Source organism: Gorilla gorilla, chromosome 15 (assembly GCF_029281585.2).
Source record: "Gorilla gorilla gorilla isolate KB3781 chromosome 15, NHGRI_mGorGor1-v2.1_pri, whole genome shotgun sequence".
In the NCBI taxonomy this organism is placed as follows: Eukaryota; Metazoa; Chordata; class Mammalia; order Primates; family Hominidae; genus Gorilla; species Gorilla gorilla.
The window spans coordinates 93640647-93664780 of NC_073239.2; the positions used below are offsets into that span (position 1 = coordinate 93640647).

Sequence of the window (24134 nt, forward strand, 5' to 3'; positions counted from 1 at the left end):
ATTTTCATATTTAAGTCCAGCTAATATGATACCAAGTAAAGGGCCTCAGGCTTCAACAAGACAGGTTCATACACAGTGGGGCCCCTGGCCTGCTCTTGTACAAATGAGGGGCTGGGTAAGTAAGTGCTGGGGTGAGAATCTACGTAATGAGTCAGGTAGGCTCTTTGTGGACACAGGACATTTTCTTAGAAAGCAGAAGGAAATGTCATTGCAGACTCCTGGAGGATCAGAACCCAACCTGCTTGGGGGTGGAAGGGGTTACCTCATTTCCTGCTGTCCCATTCCTCAGGCTCACAGCACGCACCTGCCTAATTTAGGCACGTGACTAACTGGGTTAGACCTCTGGGTGCAGGTGGCCCTTCTCAGAGGCCTGACGATGAAGGGGTTGAAGCTCTGCTGCCCCATTTACCAGGAACTGGCATTGGGACCACTACCATGGAGGTAGTGACAGGAAGCGGTCATACCAAGAACCAAGCAGAATGGCCCAGAAGCAGGCTGCCTGTAACCCTTAGTGTCTGCCAGCAAGGTGAGGGGACCAGCTGTTGAGGCCTGGCAGAAGATGAGGAGAGGCCACGTCAGGTCAGCTGGCAGGTCACCTCTCTGAGCCCCGTCCAAATGACAGTGTGCACACAGATATACAAACTTTTTCCAACCCTGAGCCTGAAAGGACTTGGTTGTTGGAAGCACAAAACCTCCAAGAATTTTAAGTGTAGGCTCTGTTCTCCTCTCCACAGCGAGCTGAGGCTTCAGGCCTTAGGGTCATAGGAGCTGACTGGGGATGGGACAGAAGTGCAGAGTTCCCTCCACAACCCATGAAATCCACATTCTCTTGCTTCCAGCAGATCTGCACCCTCACCACCATGCTGCCATCTGGCTGGCCCATACCTGGAACAGTCTTGTCTAGCACATTTGCTCAGGAGGGAGAGGAGAGGGGATGGACCAGAGTGATGGGAGCCCAGGGCTGCAGGGCAGCTCCCCCTGGTGGAACCTAGAGGTGGCCCCTCCCACTCCTGGGAGAAGAGAAGCCACACTGTGCATTTCGCAGCCAATCAAAATACAACCCTCCAATAGAGGGCGGAATGGGGTTACCAGAAGCTGGGAAAGGCAGGGGAGGAGAATGAAGAGCAGGTGGGTGGTACAAAAATACGGTGAGGACAAAGTTCTAGTATTTGATAGTACAGTAGGGAGACTATAGTTAACAATTTATTGTATATTTCAAAATAGCTAGAAGAATTGGAATGTTCCCAGCACAAAGAGAAGATAAATGCTTGAGGTGATAAATGTCCTTAAATATCCTGACTGGTCATTACACTTTGTACGCATGTATCAAAATACCATATGCAGCCCCAAAATACGTACAACTATCACATGTCAATTTTAAAAAGGAAAAACAAAACCAGAACATTCCTCTAGTTAGTAGCTACAACAGGGCAGGAACTGGAGAGAAAAACAAAACAAAAAAAGCAGCAGCCTCCTGACCGGCCATTTCCCTTCTTGTTCTCTAGTTAAAAGCTGCCTCTGAGCTCCCCCAGCCCCAGGCCCCCACCACCAGTCTCTGCCTTCCAAGATAACCTGTCTTGCCTGATCCTGGAAAGGCTTGTGAGAAACTTGGGGTGGTAAGAAATAAACCAAAGGAGATTCTCAAATTCTACCTCTGGGATTTCTGTTTCCTCAGATGTAAAGGTAGAATCTGAACACCACCTAAACTGCCCCCACACAGTGCCACTGTCTTTGCTAGCTGACGTGGAAGTACTGTGTAAACTTAACAGAAGTGCTGTGGAGATGCTAACTGACTGAGGCAACTAGGAGGAACCCTCCCTGCCAGGAAGAGGTTCTTGGGGATATACCTCAAAGCTTAGGGCTTTCAAATACTTCCCAGCCAATGGGCCCAACTGTCCAGCCTGGCTGGGGTAACGATCTACTCCCATCTCCTACCAATAATTCTCTGGAATTCTTAGCATCCTTTTCTTGCCAAAGCCCAAACGAAGCAATTTCACATCTGAAAATTCTTCACAAGTAGAAGTGATTATTAACTTTAATTTCTATTTCACCAAGGAATGTGAACTGAAATACGGAGAGGTTAAGTAACTTACCTACAGTCACCAGCTGAACAGGCCAAGAGGACAAATGATGTTTCTAATTCCTAGCTGAGTTTTCTTTCTTTTCTTTTCTTTTTTTTTTTTTTTGAGATGGAGTTTCACTCTTGTTGTCCAGGCTGGAGTGCAATGGCATGATCTCGGCTCACCACAACCTCCGCTTCCCAGGTTCAAGCAATTCTCCTGCCTCAGCCTCCAAGTAGCTGGGATTACAGGCATGCGCCATCACGCCCGGCTAATTTTGTATTTTTAGTAGAGACGGGATTTCTTCATGTTGGTCAGGTTGGTCTGGAACTCCCGACCTCAGGTGATCCACCCGCCTCAGCCTCCCAAAGTGCTGGGATTACAGGCATGAGCCACCACACCCGGCCGCTAAGTTTTCTTTTTACTAAATCAAGTGAGGGGATCGCAACCCAGGTAGTGCAATGGAAGCAACCAAGTGGCTTTAAATCAATCAGATTCTCAGAGACTGATTCAGAGGCCTGGTGTGGGTTCTGGGAACCTGTTCAGGTAAGACAGAAAACCAGATCTGGTTTCAGGGCTCCCAGTGGGCATGTGGGCTTGGCTGGTCTTACTGCATAGGGAGGTTGGAAGACAAAAGCACCAGCAGAGGTAGGCCTAGGAAGGAAGAGACATTTTTCCAGCGACAGATGGCCCACTGCTCAGCCCTGGCTCCAGAATGCAAAAGAGATCAGAAATAGATGCTCAGCAAGAGGCATGTGCCACCCGCATCATGTCTCATGCAGCTGCCACAGCTTTAACCAGGAAAACACACATCTTATCCCACTTCGCACAGACCCTCCTGAAGTGCAGAAGATACTAGGAGGAGGCATGGGGGGAGCAGATGGAGGAAGAATGAAAAGCAGTCCAAAGAATCATTCTCTCACTTGGGAAGGACAGAAGAAAGCTGTACCCCAACAGTGTCAAGGCAGGAGGCTTCACTCAAGCCCTGTTCCTCCCAGGCCTCACAGCAGTGGGAATTTACCTCAGCTAATAGAGGGAGATCTTACAACACATTTCTCAATCTAGATTCATGTCTTGAGACCCCACCCCAAGATCAAAAGCTCCTTAGTCTCTTCCTCTGCCCACCTCATTCTTCAGGCCCTCTCTCAAGGACCTAATCCCTTCAGGATCCTAATAAAATGACCAACACTGGGGGGAAAAAAGGTAAACCTTTATTTGGAAAAAGAGTTTAAATAACAATTTAAAACCCCATTTCATTTTCAAAACAGAAACAAGAAAGCAAGGAAAAGATAATCTATCAAGCACCTGCCCTCTGCTGTGGTTAGCCATTTTAAAGCTGCATTTCCCAGCAGAAGAGAACAGTGATGGGCCCTAGTCCTAGGAACCCACAGGGCACTGTCTTGAGACCCTTTTAGGCAGTGTCCAGGGGACAGACAGACAGAATGAATGGTGGGGTGTAGACAGACCTGGGGCTCAGACAGGCACATGCCCAGTACCCAGGAAACAAAGTTTGAAAATATATACACATAGAAAAATAAATTCCCTAGAACCTAGGCATGGAAAGCTTCTAACCATGAATGCAGCAGCACAATGCAAACTGGGTCTTTGGCTTTCAAAAAAAGGAAAGAACCTTAACCCCTGGCTCACTGTCCCGAACTCAAGTCTCCTGACCACTGTCTTCAGTCCCACTCTGGAGGTCGAGTGAGGCAAGAGCAAGTCAAATCTACCAGGGCCAGCAGCCACTCTGATTTAGGGAGATGTGTGGAGGGGCTGGCCCAGGATCTCCCAAGGCCACACCCCAGCAATGAAAGATTAAGGCATGCAGGTGACACAGTGTGGACTAAGGAGTCCCCTGAATAAGCCAGGGTACCCTTCTGTTAGGGGAGGGAAAGCAGACGCAACAAGCAGCTGAGGCCTTGCTGGACAGAGCCAATCCGCAAGTACTGCCACTTCAAATTCTTGGACCAGTTTTGTCCAAGGCCACCTTTCTGCTGAGGCAGTTTGGCCTGAGCTAAATACCAGGGTTTTCTAGAAAGGAAATGGAAGGGAAGCGGGAGATGGGAGATAGCAGAAAGTAAAAAGTGGTGGAAGGAGAGGAACAGAAAATTGCTTCTTAGGAGTGGAGAGGAAAGAGAATCAGCTTAGGTCTTCAGTCCCAGCTGAGGCAGCTGCAGTCTACCTGCTCCTTCCCCTACTGGAACTCCTACCCTTGCCCCAGTTCTGCAGGCTGCAGAGTCCAGTGAAACAAGAGTTTCCTGAAGACTCTTTCTCCTCCTAATCCTTAAATAGTTTTAAACCTCATGCCACTACCCTAGCCCAATGAACCCCACATAAGGGTTCAAACTTCCGCCTCCCTCAGGGAAGCCTGGGGAAAGGGATGGCCCTTGAGAAATTACACCAGGTCTGTGGGGAGCTCTGGGTTGGAGGCACAGGGCCCGCTGGGACAGGTAGCGCATCCCCCAAAATTTGCCACTCCAGGATGTGGGCCCCATTTGTTCCCAGAGCCCAGATGCCGGGCCTGCCCTGGTTGGCAGGATGAATGCCTAATGAAACACAGAGGCTAAAAGGAGAGATGGGGCCATGCCCTGCTGCTGCCTGCTCATACATAGGTACTTGGGTAGACTCTGAACCTGCCCCAGGCCTACAGCCCCAACATGAAAAGTGGACTGGTCAGAGGCAGGCATGGCTGTGCAGAAGTCTCACCCCAAGAGGACACATACATGATATGCATATCTCACATGTGCATGCCTGGCAAGAGGGCTGGGCCCAGAAGTCCTGAAGGCAGGGAAAAGGTCAGGTCAGAAGGTATACCAAGAAACGGCCTGAAAGCAAATAACCAATGAAATAAAGAACTCCCATAACCCTGGTAATTAAAAATCAAGGGGGAGCGCTGGATACATGGAAGGAAGGGGGAGTCCCCCTTCTGCCTCTCCCAGGGCCACTGAGTGTGTGGCACAGGATTAGGAAGAGGCTGGGGTGGGGCAAGGACCACAGGCAGAAAACGCAGCCAGGCCTGGAGAAAATCTAACCATGGGAAAAAGGGAACAAGGAGGGGGAAGGGAGGGGATGTAAGTTTCTTGGATCTAAGTTTCTAGATGCATGGGATTTTTCCACAGTCTCTGATCCAGTGAGCTCTTCTGGAAGAGAAGCTCTCTTCCCCTGGGAGCCCTGTCATGGGGCGGTGACTTCCATCCCGAAGCTGGCTAGCAGGCAGAGGTGGTCTGAAGAGCAGAAGGGGTTGGGTAAGCCATTGGCAGCCCAGAGAATCTCTTCAGAGAGAAGGGAGAGACGACCCAGGAGCTTGAGAGTTCCATCTCGATACAGCCTGTGATCTGGGGCACAAAGCAGAAGCCAATGGGTAAAAGCAGCCGCAGCCACACTGCATGGGCAGGCAGTGGCAGAGTCCTTTGGGAACGCCTTCTGCAGGCTGCATCCCGTTGGCTGCCCACTGCCCCTCACCTCCTCTTGCAGCATCTGGCTGAGGAGGCCCCATTCTCTCAGAGATACTCCATAATATCATCAACGAATAAAGACAGGTGAGTTCCGGGGGACTGGGGCAAGCTGGAGAGCCCACCATTAGAAGATCTTTTGATTTTCCAAGAGAAGCTAGAGATCCAGCTTTTCTATATAAAATCTGATTTTTTTTTTTTTTTTTTTTTAGATGGAGTCTTACTTCGTTGCCCAGGCTGGAGTGCAGTGGCGCAATCTCAGCTCACTGCAACCTCCGACCCCCGGGTTCAAGCGATTCTCCTGCCTCAGCCTCCTGAGTAGCTGGGATTATAGGTACCCACCACCATGCCTGGCTAACTTTTTTTTTTTTTTTTAAGACAGAGTTTTACGCTTGTTGCCCAGGCTGGAGTGCAGTGGCACGATCTCGGCTCACTGTAACCTCTGCCTCCCGAGTTCAAGCGATTCTCCTGCCTCAGCCTCCCAAGTAGCTGGGATTACAGGCACCGTCACCACACCCGGCTAATTTTTTGTATTTTTAGTAGAGACGGGGTTTCATCATGTGGCCAGGCTGGTCTCACTCCTAACCTCAAGTGATCTACCCACCTCGGCCTCCCAGAGTGCTGGGATTACCGGTGTGAACCAGTAATACACGTGCCTGGCCATAACAGTAATACACATGCCTGGCCAAAAAGAAACATTCTTTACACAATACAGGCATGGGGCTGGGAGACTGCTATACTGTGCCCACTGGTATGGGGAGAGGAGACAGAAAATAAGGTCTCTAACCTAACCAAGTCCCCCATTCAGTGGCTGTCTTTAAACAAACTCAACCAATTCCTAGATCTCTATTTTTACCTCTAAAATGGGGATTGGGAGTGACTGTCCTACCCCCCTCTCTTTAATGCGGCAAGGGTAAAAAGAGACAAGGCAGACAAGTGGCCTATGGGGAGAATGATAAGGATGACCAGTGCAAGGGAGGTATGAAATCTGCTCCTTTGCTGGTTAAATCCCAGCAGCCGAAGACATGCTACCAAATGCCTGACCTACCATTAGCTGTTCCCAGGGACCTGGGGGTGGAGGAACCCAGGATCCATCAGGCTTACCAGTTCTGTTCCCATTCTCACAGGACTCAGCTGAGAAGAAGATGTAATCTACTGTCATTCCAAGACCCAATGGCATTGTAGTGACCTCTGGGCGGCCACGCTGGGGCAGGAAGTGGGTATATACTGACGTCAGGTGGAGGCAGTGCTGGATGGTACCTACAGTCCTACAGGGATGAAGGGGGAAACATTAGTTAACAAAAATTACTAAATTTTCCCTAGATCACTTTTTCTGTGGGTTTTATGAAGATTTTTTAAAAGGATGATCTCAAATGACTCAATCTCAGCCAATCCTCCCCATGCTAAGAAGGGGCTGGCAGTCTTAGCTAAAATTAGCCTAGAAACACACATTTGTACTGAGACTCCCTAACACTCCTTATCCCCCACTATCTGCTTGTTACCTGGTAAAGTATCCCCAATGTACCCCTGTCTGGGGCCCAGGCCTCTTCTGTGAGGCTTTACCCTCTGAGGAAAGAGTACATAGCCTTTTCACCTGCAGGAACATGGGTGGGTCACCTCTGGCTTCTGCATACCTACATAAACCTCTATAAGCTTAGCAGATATTAGGGGAAAAAGAGCTTATCAAAAAGTGCTCCCCCAAGTCAACCTCAGGACAACCAATGGGAATCTCTCTCTTACACCTAGCAAGGGCTGGATTGAAAACAGAAGAGAACTGGAGAAGGTTACCTGGAGAAGGCAGGCTCAAGCTCCGATGTATCTTCCTCAAGGACAGACTCAGCCCAACCCGCAGGTCGCTCTGCAGAGGACCAGAGAGAAAAACATTTTCTCATCCACAGACAGTGAAGCAGGATCGGAACCTTTCACCCTAAAATCCCTCTCAGATCCTTGACTGGATTGCTTCAGAAGGATCCAGAAGGAGAAAGGGAGAGAGAAACAGTGAGGAGGAGAAGATGACCATAAACCAAAGTCAAGAACCTCAGAAAGCAGATGTAGGGCATCTAACACAGACATTGTCTTCTGTGGCTCCTCACCTTTGTTTTTCTTTAATTTGATTAAAAAAAAATAAGTCATATAGTCACATGGTACAAAATCAAAATGTAGCAAAAAGTATCAGTGAAGTTTCCCTCTCACTTGTCCTCCTCTGCCACTCAATTCCCCTCTCCAGAAGCCACCAATGTTACCAAATTCCTGGTATATTCCTTCAAAGACTTTCTATTACATACCATCCATTGTGTGTGTCTATGTATATATGCATACATGTATATATACATACATATTACATATATGTATACATCTATAAGCACACACACACACATACATATCATACACACGAATGTTAAAAAAAGGAAGATACAAATTACCAATATCAGGAAAGAAAGAAGGGACATTAGTACAGATCCTACCAACATTAACAGGATAATAAGGATCAGCAACAACAGTGACAAGCCCTTAGCTAGACCAAGAAAACAGAATACTCAAATTACTAAAATCAGAAATGAAAGAGGGGCCATAACCACCAACCATTTAGAAATAAAATATTACTATAAGTGAATGCTATAAATAACTGGATACCAACAAATTGGATAACTTATATAAAATTGAAAAATTCCTAGAAAGACACAAACTATGCAAAATAACTCAAGAAAAAACTGAAAATCTGAATAGGCCTATAATAAATAAAGAGTTTGAATCTGTAATTTTAAAACATCCCGCAAAGAAAACACCAGGCTCAATGGCTTCACTGGTGAATTCCAGCAAACATTTCAAGAGGAATTCATACAAATCCTTCACAAACACTTCCAAAAAAAAAGGAGACACTTCTCAACTCATTCTACGAGGCATTACTCTGACATCAAAAGTAGATAAAATGTCACAACAAAAACTATAGACCAATATCCCTTATGAATACAGATGCAAAATTCCTCAATAAAATATCAGCAAACCAAATCCAGCAAAATATAAAATTGTATACTATGACCAAATAAGATTTATCCTAGGAATGTAAGCATGGTTTAACATCTGAAAAATCATATAATGTGATATGTCACAATAGAATACTTAAGTTTAAAAAAAAGCCACAGGATTATCTAAACAGACAGAAGAAAAACATTTGACACACTCCAACACCCTTTCATGAGTTAAAAACACTCAAAAAACTAGGAATAGAAGAAAACTTTCTCAATCTGATAAAGAGAATCTATGAAAAACTCACAGCTAATATCATACTTAATGGTGAAAGACTGAAAGCTTTACCCCTAAGATCAGGAACAAGGAAAGGGTGTCTGTTCTCACTACTTCTATTTGACATTGTACCAAAAGTTTTAGTCAGAGTAATTATGAAAGAAAAAGAAATAAAAGGTATCCAGATTGGAGTAGAAGGAATACTATTTCTATTTGCAAGATGACATGATCTTATATAGAGAAAATCCTAAGAAATCCACTAAGAAACTATTAGAACTAATAAATGAATTCAGCAAGATTGCAGGTACACGATCAATACACAAAAATACTTCTATACACTAGCAATGAACAATCCAAATATGAAATAAAGAAAATTCCATCTACAATAGCATCAAAAATGAAATAATTAGGAAAAATTTAATAAAAATAGTGTAGGCACACTAAAAATTACAAAACTTGGAAAGAAACTAAAGATCTAAATAAGGAAAACCAGCCCATGTTCATTGGCCATAAGACAATATTGTTAAAATGGCAATACTTCCCTAGGCAACAGACTGAGTCCCTGTCACAGAAAGGAAAGAAGGAAAGGAAAGGGGAGACGGGAAAGAGGAGAGGGGAAAGAGAAGAGGGGAGAGGAGGGGAGAGGGGAGAGGAGGGGAGAGGGGAGAGGAGGGGAGAGGGGAGAGGAGGGGAGAGGGGAGAGGAGGGGAGAGGGGAGAGGAGGGGAGAGGAGGGGAGAGGGGAGAGGAGGGGAGAGGAGAGGAGGGGAGGGGAGGGGAAGGGAGGGGAAGGGAGGAGGGGGAGGGGAGGAGGGGGAGGGGAGGAGGGGGAGAGGGGAGGGGAAGGGAGGAGGGGGAGGGGAGGAGGGGGAGGGGAGGAGGGGGAGAGGGGAGGGGAGGGGAAAAAAGGAAAGAGGAGAGGGGAGGAGGAGGAGGAGGGGAGGGGAAGGAAGATGAGGGAGGAAAGGGGAGAGGAGGAGAAAAAGGAGGAGGAAAAAAGGAAAGGAAAGATTTGTAGATGCCTATCAAAATCCCAACTGGTTTTTTGGTTTGTTTTTTTTTTTGTCTTTTTTTGCAGACATGGATATGATGATCCTAAATTTCATACGGGAATGCAAGAGACCCAGAAGAGACAAAAATCATCTTAAAAACAACAAAGTCAGAGGACTTACTCGTCCTTATTTCAAAAGTACAGTAATCTATCTTATCCATGGGGGATACATACCGAGACCCCCAGCGGATGCCTGAAACAATGGATACTACCAAATCCTAAATATACTGTTTTTTTCCTAAACATACCTATGATAAAGCTGACTTTATAAATTATGTACAGTAAAAGATTAACAATAATAAAATAGAAAAATTATAACAATATATTGTAATAAGGTATGTGAATGTGGTCTCTCTCTCCCTCAAAGTATCTTAATGTTTTTGAACCTCAGTTAACCAGGGGTAACTGAAACCAAGGAAGGCAAAATCACTGAGAAGGCGGACTACTATATACAAAACTATAGTAACCAAGACAGTGTGGTTCTGGCATAAGGACAGATACAGACAGGAAGGGAACAGAACTGAGAGTCCAGAAATCCATACATCTATGGTCAATTGATTTTTGACAAGGGGAGAAGTAAATGGAAAGTGACTCATGGGTGTAAGGTTTCTTTTGTGGGTGATGAAAATGTTCTAAAATTAGATCATAGTGATGGTCACACAACCTGGAATATACTAAAAGCCAATTAATTATACACTTAAAATGGGTGGATTTTATGACATGTGAATTTCATCTCAATAAAGCTGTTCAAAAAAAAGGATACGGGAATGTTACGAACAACTTCACGCCAATGTATCTGGTAATTTAGATGAAATGCAATACCCCTTTAGGCCAGGCGCAGTGGCTCACGCCTGTAATCCCAGCACTTTGGGAGGCTGGGGCGGACGCATCATGAGGTCAGGAGATCGAGACCATCCTGGCTAATACGGTGAAACCCCGTCTCTACTAAAAATACAAAAAATCAGCCAGGCGTGGTGGTGGGTGCCTGTAATCCCAGCTACTCGGGAGGCTGAGGCAGAAGAATCGCTTGAACATGGGAGGCAGAGGTTGCAGTGAGCCGAGATCATGCCACTGCACTCCAGCGTGGGCAACGGAGCGAGACTCCATCTCAAAAAAAAAAAAAAAAAAGGAATGCCCTTTTATATGCCTTATATTCTTCCTGTTAGATTTATTTCTATATTTTTTCTTTTTGTTGCTCTTACACAGTGTATTTTTTTCATTATATCTTTTAATAAACATGTATTTCTATATAGGAACACTACTAAGTTCTGCACGTTAATTTTGTACCTATCTACCTTCCAGAATTATCTTAATGCTTAATGCTGCTTAGTTTATTCTCTTGGATTACCAGTTATAAAATAATATCATCAGCAAGTAATAATTTACCCCCTCCTTTCCATTTTTATACTTCTATTTTGCTATATTTCTATTTTCTACTTCTAATTCTGTTGGCTGGTATCTCCAAACACAGTTAAATTATGATAGTCTTGTCCTTGTCTTGTTCCTAACTTTAACAGGAATGCTATTAGAATTTTTTTCTTTAATCAAGATGCTGTTTGGAGTTGAAATAAATACATTTCAATGGTGTACAAAATTATCCATTTTTTTCTTAAGAGGGTTCGTTTTAAAAGAATCTAGAATAGATGTTGAATGTTAACAGATGTCTCTTCAACATCTATACAGAGGATGGCACAGGTTTCATGTATTTTAGATTTCACATATATATAAAATTATATTAATAGATATCTCAATATTGAACTATCCCTATACTTCTAATAAACTTCAGTTGGTCTATGGTATATTAGTCTTTCAATATGCTGCTAGATTTTGTTTCCTGATCTTCTATTCAAAATTTTTTGCATCAATATTCATAGGTGGAGAACATTAGAGTCTGTAGTTTTCTCTTTCTGTGTGTTTACTGTCAGGTGTCAGTGTCAATATTATACTTGTTTCATAAAAATAACCTGGCCCCTTTCTCTCTCTGTGCTTTGTAACAATTTAAACAATAATGGAAATATATGTTTTTTAAAGGTTTGAGGACATTCCCTGTCAATCTGAGCCTGGTGTTTCTGAGGGACTATATCTCTGAGAACTTTTCCTATTATTTTTCACCCCATGGTCATTAGTCTACTTAGACAATCTCCATGGGAATCAGTTTTAGTAAATTACATTTATATGCCATCCAAATTTTCCATTTCTTTTGCACTTAGTTGAGCAAAAACAACAACAACAAAAAACCCTTGTGATTCTTGATTCCGCTGCATCTGGATGCTTGTTCCTGCTCTTTTCCCACTTACATAGGTTAGCTAATGAGCTTCTTTAATCGACAGCTATTTTTCATCCAGGCAACCAACTCTTAAGAATGTATGAGTTCTTCCATTTTTCTGTTTTTAAAATTATTTCCATTTGAATCTTCTTTCCTTTTGCTTTCTTTCAGTTTCTTTCTTTTTTCTAATTTCTTGAATTGGGTGCTTAACTCACTTTCATCCCTTCATATCTATTAATATAATTCTATGATTCTAAATATTTTATGTAATTCTATGAATTTTTTCTTGAACACCATTTTAGCTATAACCAACAAATATAATGGTATTTTCATTATTGTTATTTTCTAGATATTCCGCAATTTCAGTTTAAATTTTCCTCTTTGATCAAAAAGTTTTTTAAATGTCCAGTTCATAGCATTTTTTTTTTCTTTTTTTTTTTTTTGAGATAGGGTCTCACTCTGTCACTCAGGCAGGGGTGTGATCACAGCTCACTGCAGCCTTGACCTTCCGGGCTCAAGTTATCCTTTTACCTTAGCCTCTCGGTAGCTGGGAGTATAGGCACATGCCACTACGCCAGGCTAATTTTTCTATTTTTCCATTTTGTGTAGAGACAGGGTTTTGCCACATTGCACAGGCTTATTTCGAACTCCAGGACTCAAGGGAATCACTTGCCTCAGTCTCCCAAAGTTCTGGATCACAGGCATGAGCCACTGTGCCCAGCTTTTCACTTTTAACTTATATGTTTATTGCATGTGCTTTATGATCTAACATACGATCAATTCCTAAGAATTTCCTATGAATACTTAAAAAGAAAATGTCCTCTCTGCTGTCAATGTTCGGTGTTTGATATATATGAATCAGATTTATCATCTGACATGTTACTTAGTTATTCTATATTCTTAGTCATCTTTTGTCTACTTGATCTGTTGCAGACTCAGAAAGATCAATTAAAGCCTTCTACCTTTAGTTATTGTCTATTACTCCATGTTACAGCCTATGGTTTCACTTTGTGATTGTTGATGCAATGTTATTTGGAGCATAAACATTTTTAACACTAGTATCTTTGAGTTACATCCTTTGTCATTACAATATGCCACACACACACACATAAAACACAGTGACCTGCAGGATCTTAAACATGATTTCCCTAGACACCATTCTTACCATGCAGCACTGTGAACAAACAGCACTGCTCTGGCAGTTATACAGGACTCAAGGCTTCCACCTACTCTGCTCCAGGTCACATAAGCTGCTACCTCTACATGAGCTACAGCCTCTTCCTGGGCCCATTCAGCAATAGTAGCAGCCACGCATGCAAGTTCCTCTGCAAGTACTTGGGAAGAGGATCCTCAGTTGTATCACACAACAGCAAGTTGAGAAGCTGGATTTAGGACTTTCCTGCTCTTTATGATGTTAGCTGTAGGCTTGTTAAAAAACAAACAAGCTAAAAAGAACTTTTCTGCTTAGAAAACTGACCAGATAGGCCAGACACAGTGGCTCACACCTGTAATCCTAGCACTTTGGGAGGCCGAAGCCGGGGGATCACTTGAGGCCAGGATTCAAGACCAGCCTGGCCAACATGGTGAAACCCTATCTCTACTAAGACTACAAAAAATTAGCTGGGTGTGGTGGCACGCACCTGTAATCCCAGCTACTCAGGAGGCTGAGGCAGGAGAATCACTTGAATCCAGGAGACAGAGATTGCAGTGAGCTGAGATTGCGCCAGTGCACTCCAGCCCGGGTGATAGAGTGAGACTCCATCTCGAAAAAAAAAGAAAACTGATCAGATAGCCTTAGCCTTTGCTGTGTGACTGTGTGAAAGAAAACTGACCAGATAGCCTTAGCCTTTGCTGTGTGACTGTGTGACCTTCCGGTCAGTTTGTTAACTAGGAGTTTACAAAACTCGCCCATTAGCAATTGCCTTTTCTGTAATGTGCTAAATTGTGCACATGGTTTGCTCTTACTTGTTAAAAGACTTAAAGCCCCAAGATTCAGTGTAATGTGCCAGTGTCTATGAGAAAGAAAACACAGTAATTCCTTTTAATGTCTGCTATGGTCTAAATGTTTGTGTCCCCACAACCAAATTCACATGTTGAAATCCTAACCCCCACGGTGATGAAGTGGCACCTTGGGAGGTGATTAGGTCACGAGTGTGGAGTCCTCATGGATAGGATTAGTGCTCTTATAAAAGATGCCCAAAAGAGACCCCTTTCCTCTTCCTCTTCTACCATTGAGAAGATGATGCTCATGAACCAGGAACCAGGCCCTCACCAGACACTAAATTTGCCAGTGCCTTTTTTTGTTTTTTTTTTTTAAAGACAGGGTCTCTGTTGCCTAGGCGGGAGTGCAGTAGGGCAATCATAACTCACTGTAACTTCAAACTTCTGGGCTCAAGTGATCCTCCCACCTCAGCCTCCTGAGTAGCTAAGGCTACAGTCGCATGCCACCATGCCCAGCTAATCTTTTTGAATTTTCTGTAGAGATGGGGTTTTGCTGTGTTGCTCAGGCTGGTCTCAAACTCCTGGCCTCAAGTAATCCTTCCACCTCAGCCTTCCAAAGTGCTGGGATTACAGGTGTGAACCACTGTACCCAGCTTCTGCCAGTGCCTTGATCTTCAACTTCCTGGCCTCCAGAACCATGAGAAATAAATTTCTATTGTTTAAAAGCTATCTAGTTTATGGTATTTTGTTACAGCAGCCCAAATGGACTAAGACAATATCTTTAAGAACCATACTGGAAAAAAGAAATCATTTATAATAGAAATGTTGACAATGAGGGAGACTTAAAAATTAAATACGCTTTTTACAAATTATTCCATTACAAAGGGGGTTGGGAGCTGGGCCTGGTGGTTCACACCTGTAATCCCAGCACTTTGGGAGGCCGAGGTGGGTGGATCATTTGAGGCCAGGAGTTCAAGACCAGCCTGGACAATGTGGTGAAACCCCGTTTCTACTAAAAATACAAAAACTAGCTGGGCATGGTGTCGCATGCCTGTAATCCCAGCTACTGGGGAGGCTGAGGCACGAGAATTGCCTGAACCCGGGGGCAAAGGTTGCAGTAAGCCAAGACTGTGTCACGGCACTCTAGCCTGAGTGATAGAGTGAGACTCCGTCTCAAAAAAAAAAAAAAAACAAAGGGAGTTGGAAATAGTAAGAATCACAATGTATTTTATTATACACATTGGATGGCACAGAATGCTCCAGTACAATGCAATGTCAGCTTATGAGAAAATCAAACCATCACTACCTAGCACTGAATCTTCCTTTGTACTCAGAGGCTCCCCATTCAAGCTAGTGTCACAGTTAAGTTGTCATGTTTTGAAATGCACAGTTGGGTTGGATGATTCTGGTACTGAACTGGAAATATTGTTAGCATATCTAATCAGAGCCTCTAGAAAAATGAACTCACACACTAAGATCTCGTTGTACTCCATTCATGGCCTCCTTTTTTTTTTTTTTTTTTGAGACACAGTCTTGCTCTGTCACCCAGGCTGGAGTACAGCGGTGTAATCTCGGCTCACTGCAAGCTCTGCCTCCCGCGTTCACACCATTCTCCTGCCTCAGCCTCCCGAGTAGCTGGGACTACAGGCGCCCGCCACCACGCCTGGCTAATCTTTTGTATTTTTAGTAGAGACGGGGTTTCCCCGTGTTAGCCAAGATGGTCTCGATCTCCTGACCTCATGATCCGCCCGCCTCAGCCTCCCAAAGTGCTGGGATTACAGGCGTGAGCCACCGCGCCCAGCCCATTCATGGCCCTTTTAAAATAAAGATAGTTGGCTGGGCATGGTGGCTCACTCCTGTAATCCTAGCACTTTGAGAGGTCGAGCCGGGAGGATGGCTTGAGCTCAAGAGTTCGGGACCAGCCTGGGCAAGATGGTGAAACCCAGTCTCTACAAAATACAAAAATTAGCTGGGCATGGTATCATGTGCCTATAGTCCCAGCTACTCGGAAGCTTGAGGTGGGAGGATCACACGAGCCTAGGAGATCAAGGCTACACAGTGAGCCATGACTGTACCACTGCACTCCAGCCTGGGTGAAACAGTGAGACTCTGTCATGAAAAAAAAAAAAAAAAAAAATTTAGATTTGAGATTCATCAAGAACCTGTTCAGCCCTGGGTAGGAGCATTGAACAAATAGAAGGGTACATTCAAACTATGTGGAGAATAAGTATGTTTACCCAAATCTAATCTCAATTTTGAAAATACTGTTATTTTGCACCGCTGGTGAACTGGCTATTTTGCCCCTATAGAATGAGTCTTTTCTACCTACAAAGTGATTGTCAGTATATATTTTAAAGGTTCTTGGTTTAATTTTGTTACTATTTATTTTATGTTTCATTCAAGTACATCACTGATTTAAATAACCTATTCTTACTATGAAATTATCTAAGTGAGATCCTGTTACTGTTTTTATAATCCTAAATCACTGAGCTACGGCTCCCCTGGCTGAACCTGACTGACACAGAATTTACTTAACCCAGTTCCTGCTACCTGCTGGTTCACTCAATACAGGGTGGCCATCATTGTTATCACTATTGCTATTGCCATAGCTGTAATAATACTTTGACTTTGCAATTAAAATAAACTGGGCCACTGACACATTTGTTGCTCTGTGCAAAATGCCAATTCAAGTTAAATTCTTACAAGAAGAGAATAAATTCAGTGTTCATCAGCAGTCCTTTTACTATAGTTTTCCCAGCCATTGCTTGTTTGCCTTCAGTTACTCCTCTAGCAGTTTCTTGAAGAAATGTTGTTAGTTGAGTATAATATTCTTGAACTATATATCCTTTCCTAGAAACCTTAATCCACTGTCTTCTAGAGTTGGATGTCAATATTAAGAAGTCCGAAGTCTTCCGAGTGCACTGGCTCACACCTGTAATCCCAGCACTTTGGGAGGATGAGGTGGGCAGATCTCCTGAGGTCAGGAGTTTGAGACCAGCCCAGCCAACATGGTGAAACCCCGTCTCTACTAAAAATACAAAAAAATTAGCTGTGCATGCTAGTGCATGCCCAGAGCCCCAGCTATTGGGGAGGCTGAGGCAGGAGAATTACTCGAACCCAGGAGGCAGATGTTGCAGTGAGGCACAATCACACCACTGCACTCCAGTCTGGATGACAAAGCAAGACTTTGTCTCAAAAAAAAAGTCTGAGGTCAACCTCATCACCGTTAGGCTTCAAAGTACCTCAATCTTTTAACTGCCCAAAAGATTCTTTCATCTTTGACTTCTAGGAACCTCACTGGAATGTCTTAGTATTAATTCTCCTACATCTTTTCTTTTCTTTCTTTTCTTTTTTTTTTTTTTTGAGACACAGTCTCACTCTGTCACCCAAGCTGGAGTGCAATGGTATGAACATGGGTCACTGCAGCCTTGACCTTCTGGGCTCAAGCAATCCTCTTGCCTCAGCCTCCTGTGTAGCTAGGACCACAGGCATGCATCACCACGCCTGGCTAATTTTTTGATTTTTTTGTAGAGACGGTGTCTCACTTTGTTGCCCAGGCTGGTCTCAAACTCCTGGGCTCAAGCAATCCTTCTGCCTTGGTCTCCCAAGATGCTGGGACTATAGGTGTGAGCCAGGGTGCCTGGCTCCTGTATCATTTTTTACTGAGACACATGTCTTCTCGATCTGAAAGTTCACATCTTTTCATTTTGGGAAAATCTTTCTTGGATAATTATCTTTAAATATTTCTTCTGTGTTATTATATTATAGGCTTTCTTCTTTGGGAACTCCAATTATGTATAAGTTAAATCTCCTTTATCTTTCACTACTGTCATTTTCTCTCTAATCCTTTCTAACCTTTAACTTCTCACTGTTTTTTTTATTTGTTTTGTTTGGATTTCCTTACCTTGTTTTCCACAGTTATCTATTCCTACTTGTGCTGCATACAATTTTGTCTTTATTTTTTTTAATGTTTTTATTTTTTATTCCACTTCTTTTCTGAGCTCTGCAGCTTACATTTCATCTTCTGATGTCTTGCCACATGCCTGAACTTATTTTATAAAGGCAGCTATTTTATTTCTGTGCTCTTTCTTTCATAAAGACAATTTCTTGGCCCAGCGCGGTGGCTCACGCCTGTAATCCTAGCACTTTGGGAGGCCAAGGCAGGCAGACTGCCTGAGGTCAGGAGTTCGAGACCAGCCTGGACAACATAGGGAAACCCCTGTCTCTACTAAAATACAAAAAAAGGAAAAAAAAAAAAATTAGCCAGGCGTGGCAGCATTTGCCTGCAGTCCCAGCTACTCGGGAGGCTGAGGCAAGAGAATTGCTTGAACCCAGGAGGCGGAGGTTGTAGTGAGCCGAGATGGTGCCACTGCACTCCAGCCTGGTGACAGAGTGAGACTCTATCTCAAAAAAAAAATAAATAAATAAAAAATAAAGACAATTTCTTTATTCATGAGAAAGTAATCGTAATTTCTATGAGCTCCATGGCAATTATTTTTATCTCTGAAGTTAAACATTCTTTATCTGCCTTTTATTTTTCTGTTCCTTTTTTCTTGCAGTATTTTAGCACAGATTCCATGCTTTTCCTTTTTTGACAACCAGCTTTGAATTAGTTGAGGTTTTTCTGCACCAGCTATTTGTACAAAGTTTATATAAGGGAAGGACTGGGTATTTCAAGTAACGGGAATTTTCTTTTTGACACAGGGTTATGTCAGCATCCTTTTAAATCTTTCTCTCTCCCAAGCCAAAAGAGATAGACAGCTCTACAAGTATCTCATCTACCCTCTCTACCACTTGAACAGATTGCTTAATGGAAATATGGCTTGATCCTTGATCAGTCCCTCCTCCACTGCCTCTTAGGATCAAAACGGGTCCAGAGACTCTCCTATCATGACCTGTGCTTTCTACTCTTGTTGAAAAAAAAAAAAAGGGATTTGGGTTTTATGCTCCACGTGGAAAAAAGTACTCAGCTAGTTCTTTCTGAGATCCACATATCCCCACAGATAAGTCTCTCTATACTTCCTCTAGCACCCCTGCACGATCTCCAGTGCTTCTTGCAGGCATTCCTTCTGTGTTGTGGTTCTTGGTGTCAGATATCTTCAAATTTCCCAGTTTTGTCTACAATGGAGTTTACATTTCTTTTTTCCATTCTCCTTGTTGCTTTGAAGTGGTTTCAGAGACAAGAAGGGGAGAATGTCAAGTATAGTCTGCTATATTCAATCTGAAATTTCTCAGTAGGAACAACTTTTATTAAAACCAGACCCACTGTCACCTTATGATTTTCAAAACCCCATCATGTGTAACTTCTCCCCTATATATGCTGTACACATGCTAGTCATTAGCAACTTACGCTTAAAAAGGTTAAATGGCTTACCCAAGCTCTCAAAGCTAGTTACAACCCAGGTGTCTTGATTCCTGGTCCGGCGCTCTTATCACACTGCACATCCATGCAATGGCCACTGAACTCAACTGACCTTCCTTCTAAATATACGTATTACCAGAAGCTAATCTCTAAGAATTATGCTTAGAAAAGAGCAGGAAACCACATAACTGACCAACATCAGGAATGAGGAAGAAAGAAGACCAAGAAACCGGGATTAGTTCCCATTACCTGGCTTAGTATCTGTCACTCCTTCCATGAGGACCAGTCCTACTGGTCGCTGACAAGCGATGCTGCAGAAGCGGAAACGTAGCAGGAAGTCTCGGCCATACTTGCGTCTCTCTGTAAACCAGGAAAAGACATATAGTGAAAGAAAGACGATGAAGCCACATGCTGAGACCTCCTTAGTACCAAGCAACTTCCAGCATAGGTACACAGAAGAAGCATTCAGAAGACAAGGAGATTTTCCAAAGGCTATGATTTAAAGTTGTCCATTTCATTGGACAGCCATTGGGAGGATAGTGAGAAAACAGAGGAATCTGCTAAGAGAAATGAGGGATTACACTTTTTCTTGTCGTTGAGACACCAGCTTTCTCCCAAAATGGGCATGAAGACACAGCCAACCAAGAATGTGACATGTGCTCACCTGATCTCTTGGGGTGACAGGAGGTGACATACTGACAGCAATCAGTGATGCCCAGGGAGCTGGGCCACAGTGGGGCCTGCAGCTTCCTCTGGTAAAGCTGATGGGAGAAGTCTTCCTGTCCAGATACCTGGGAGGAAAAAGAAGGGTGGGAATAAGGAAACCAAGGTAGAAAAAGGAAGTAACAGCCCATGTTTTGGGACATGTGGACAAATACAAACACATACAATCACACACTACGTACATGGTATAAACAAGCATATAAGTCTCAGGGGCAGGTTAAAAATAAGGACCAAATTAAAACCATTACTTTTTCACTGGCAACACTGAAATGTCCATGAAACAGGAGGAGGGGTAAGAGACTGAATCAAGGGGAATCGAATAGTATGAACATGTGGTTCCCTAAATTTTACCTCTGAAAAATCAATACAATTCTCCTCCACAGGGAATATCAACTCTCAGGGGCTTTAAGTTGCAATGGTTAAAGGTTTATCCTCATCTTTGGATCTTCTGGATCAAGGTCTAATATCCTGAACCTATTACTGGGTAACCACAGGGTCAAACCAAATGGGAAAGCACCAAAGCACTTTACCGTATCTATGTCACCATCCTCGGTCAAAGCCAATGAGCAGCCTGGGAACGGACAAAACGTAGTAGGGGAAACATTCGGCAACATCAGTCATCTGCACATCTCCAACGTGTGTAGCAAAAGTCCCTTTATGCCATTTAACAACAACAAATATTTGAAAGCCAAAAGACACTAGCTAGGTGCTGGGGATAGAGCAGCAACAGACAGAATCCCCTTGCCCTGTAAGGGCATAAATTTTCAATATGTCATCAGAAGTGAAACAGATCTGCAATTCAATGGCCACTTAATAGCTGTGTGACTTTCGGCAAGTTAGTTAACTCTCTTGGGTTCAATATCTCCTACTATAAAATGGGATAGGCCAGGCGCAGTGGCTCACGCCTGTAATCCTAGCACTTTGGGAGGCTGAGGTAGGTGGATCACCTGAGTTCAGGAGTTCGAGACCAGCCTGGCCAATGTGGTGAAACCCCGTCTCTACTAAACATACAAAAATCAGCCGAGCATGGTGGCACACACCTGTAATCCCAGCTACTTGGGAGGCTGAGGCAGGAGAATCGCATGAACCCAGGAGGCAGAGGTTGCAGTGAGCCGAGATCGTGCCATTGCACTCCAGCCTGGGCAACAGAGCGAGACTCTGTCTCAAAGAATAAATAAATAAATAAATAAATAAATAAATAAATAAAATGGGATAATAATACCATGTACAATTAAGAATCTTAATAATCACTACCGGTTACTGACTTTGAGCCAGATACTGGAAAACACTTTACACGCATTATTTTATTTAATCCACCCAAAAAAACACCTCTGAGGCAGGTCCCATTATATCCCCCATCGTATAGATGAGGCAAATGGGGTTCAAGAAAGTTAAGTAATTTGCTCAAGGTGGCAGAGCACGGATCTGAACTCAGGACTGTCTGGCTTCAAAGCAAGTGCTCTCATTCACTATGCCTAACAGTGCCTGTCATGTGGCAGGCAGTCAGTAAATTCTTTTCCTCGTTCCCTGAGTTCCTTGATTACAGCTCCTCTAGGGCAAGATCATACCTTTCTCTGCACACATCTGGCTCATTTACATAAAATCCCATGTGTGCAACAGTAATACAATCGTTTTGTGTCCTTCCACCATTGTGCCTTGCCAAAAGTTAGTCAATAAATTGAAACAGTAGGGGCAAAATAGAGGAACAAGGAGATTAAGTGACATAAAGAAATCAGCACAAGCTGATAAAACTACGAGGTGTTTGTCATCAACACTCAACAGTTAGAAGGAATGAGATCCATATGCAAACTGCTGAGTGAAAAAAAACAAGCTACAAATGAAACATACAGTAGTGTATCATGTTTATAAAACACACATGGTAGATTACATATTGGCTGTTATAAGCAATGACAGCACAGTATTTGAGGGTAAGAGCTCTGCAGCCAGACCACCTGGTTACAAATCCTGGCTCCACCACTAACTACCCGCATAACCTAGGGCAAATTACTTCACTTTTCTGAGCTTTAGTTTCCTTTTATAAAATGGAAGCCATGATGGAAACTGTGAAAACTAATTAGTTAATGAGTATAAAGTGCTTAAAATAGCACATGGCACACAGTTAAGTGCTTAACAAATGTAAACACTGATTACAGTACCATAGGAACATAGATATCACTGTAAATGCAAAGAAAACAAGCTAAAAGACTACCACCAAACTTAGAACGGTCACTATGTGACTCTAAGAGAATAGAATAGGGAATGCGGGTAATAAAACAGGCCTGTGCCTTACTGTATAATGTTTAAGTTCCTCCAAGTATGTACTTACGTATTACTTGTGAATTAAAAATATTAATGATAAAAACTGAAAAAAATTCCAATATGCCAAAGTACTCAAGAATTCTTAACTTCCAGGCTTGGGTACAAGCTATTCAACATAACAAGAAAAAGGAGGAGCAGGCCAGAGCAGGTGTACTGAGGTCCCTGCCACAGAAGAAGCACTGATGCTAACGCCTGAATCTCTCTTAGACCATGTTCCCACCCACACCGTGGCCTCTCCCATTTCACCTTCCAGGCTGGCATCCCATGGTACTGGAGCTCTCCATCCCTGATGAAGTTGTAGAGAGGTGAATCAGGGACAGAATTTAGGTCCCCGCACAAGATGATGGGGCAGTGGCTGCCATCTGACAGTCTGGCCACCTTGTCCACTTCCGCCAGGAGAATGGCCATCTGGGCCAGCTTGACATCACCCCGGCGTGGGTTGTAAAGGATATGGGTATTTGCCACACACAGCGGGGCCACCGAGACTTGTCCCAGGCCTTCTGGGACGAGTGGTTGCAGTAGCAACACTAAGCCCACATTATCCCGATTAAGTAGCTCCAAGCCAGGCCGGAAGTACTCCACAGGGCTAGCACAGAGCAGGCGGAATCTGGTAGGCTTGTAGCAGACAGCACAGCCATCGGTTTTACACCCAGTCCTCCTCTTGTAGAAACAGGTAAAGCCTGCAAGGAAAATCCCACCAAAGAGATGGGTCAGAGTCCTTAAAGCCTGAATCCCTTCCAACCAGCACCAGCAGTCCCAATGTATGCCCCTGAGGCATTGTTCCTGCTACTCAGTAGAGGAGCCTTTGCCACTTCCTTGGTTCAGCAGGCTCCCCCTTACATTGTAACCAGCTGACTGAGGGGCTGGAAGGGCAAGGAGGGAAGGGTATGAAGCAATGTAACATGATAGAAAAGAGTACAGAATCTAGAGTCAGACAAGCTGGATTCCTAGCTCCACATCTACTAGCTTTGTAGCTTTGTGATTCAGAGGAAGTCACACGAGTTTTCAGAACTTCAGTTTCCTCATCTGTAAAATGGGAATAATAACAGTCTCACCACATTAGTTACTTCAAGGATCAAGTAGCAATGTATGTCAGAATTGCTATAAAACTGCAGAATTCTACTTTCTCAGGCACACATGGAAGGAGCTAGCTCACAGGTGAAACTGAGGGTTTACTAAGACAAAAGGAAAGGATGGGGTCTTCAGGAGAGAGTAGACAAGTCTGTGGAAAGAAAAGCTGGCAAGCATCCCAGGGAGCTGCATTACCCATCATTCGCAGAGAGGGTTCCAGCTGCTCCCAGTAATGATCTTCCTGGACTTCCTGGAGACACAGGATCTGGGAAATTGACAAGAAACCCAATCACTCCAGAGTGCTGGAATGTGAACCCCACCCTCTAGGAGCAGGTCCTGAGGCCAGGTGGGAAGCTGCTGGGTCACACTGAAACTTCCCAGAGTCACCAACAGCAAGAACAGGCCCAGACTTAAGCTGAAGAGATTAGAGATGTGCATTGGATTTTCCTGCTCCTTGAATCCCTCAAGCCTCCCTTCCTGCATAAAGGTGCTGGAAAGTGCACATCTAGGGAGATTCTTCTCAGCATCTGCCAACAACTCACTGACACCAGGCAGGCAAGCTCCAGCCCTAGATAGGACTCCAATCATTTGAACAACTATGGGTTGAACTCATCTTCTAAGAGCACTGGGAAACAGCCCAGGTCCAGCAA

The 24134-nt window shown here is 43.8% G+C and overlaps 1 protein-coding gene and 1 pseudogene across 11 annotated transcripts in view; both read right to left on the bottom strand.

Moving 5' to 3' along the window:
• Positions 1-2161: 2161 nt before the first annotated feature.
• Positions 2162-24134, bottom strand: part of ANGEL1 (angel homolog 1) — a 39107-nt gene continuing 17134 nt past the window's right edge. For 8 of the 11 annotated variants that reach the window (XM_055361049.2, XM_031001663.3, XM_063698049.1 and 5 more), the window contains 7 exons: positions 23680-23749; positions 22660-23093; positions 20036-20162; positions 19621-19731; positions 7298-7367; positions 6614-6777; positions 3250-5392 (listed from right to left, as the gene is read on the bottom strand). In XM_055361049.2, coding sequence (XP_055217024.1) covers positions 5232-5392; positions 6614-6777; positions 7298-7367; positions 19621-19731; positions 20036-20162; positions 22660-23093; positions 23680-23749 — 1137 coding nt within the window. In that variant the 3' untranslated portion in view covers positions 3250-5231. Of the gene's footprint in view, positions 2599-3249; positions 5393-6613; positions 6778-7297; positions 7368-19620; positions 19732-20035; positions 20163-20624; positions 20666-21134; positions 21253-22659; positions 23094-23679; positions 23750-24134 lie in introns of those variants that run through there. The other 3 variants (XM_055361050.2, XM_031001666.3, XM_055361051.2) reach the window with 3 other exon arrangements.
• LOC129526757 (uncharacterized) lies at positions 3250-4351 on the bottom strand (annotated as a pseudogene).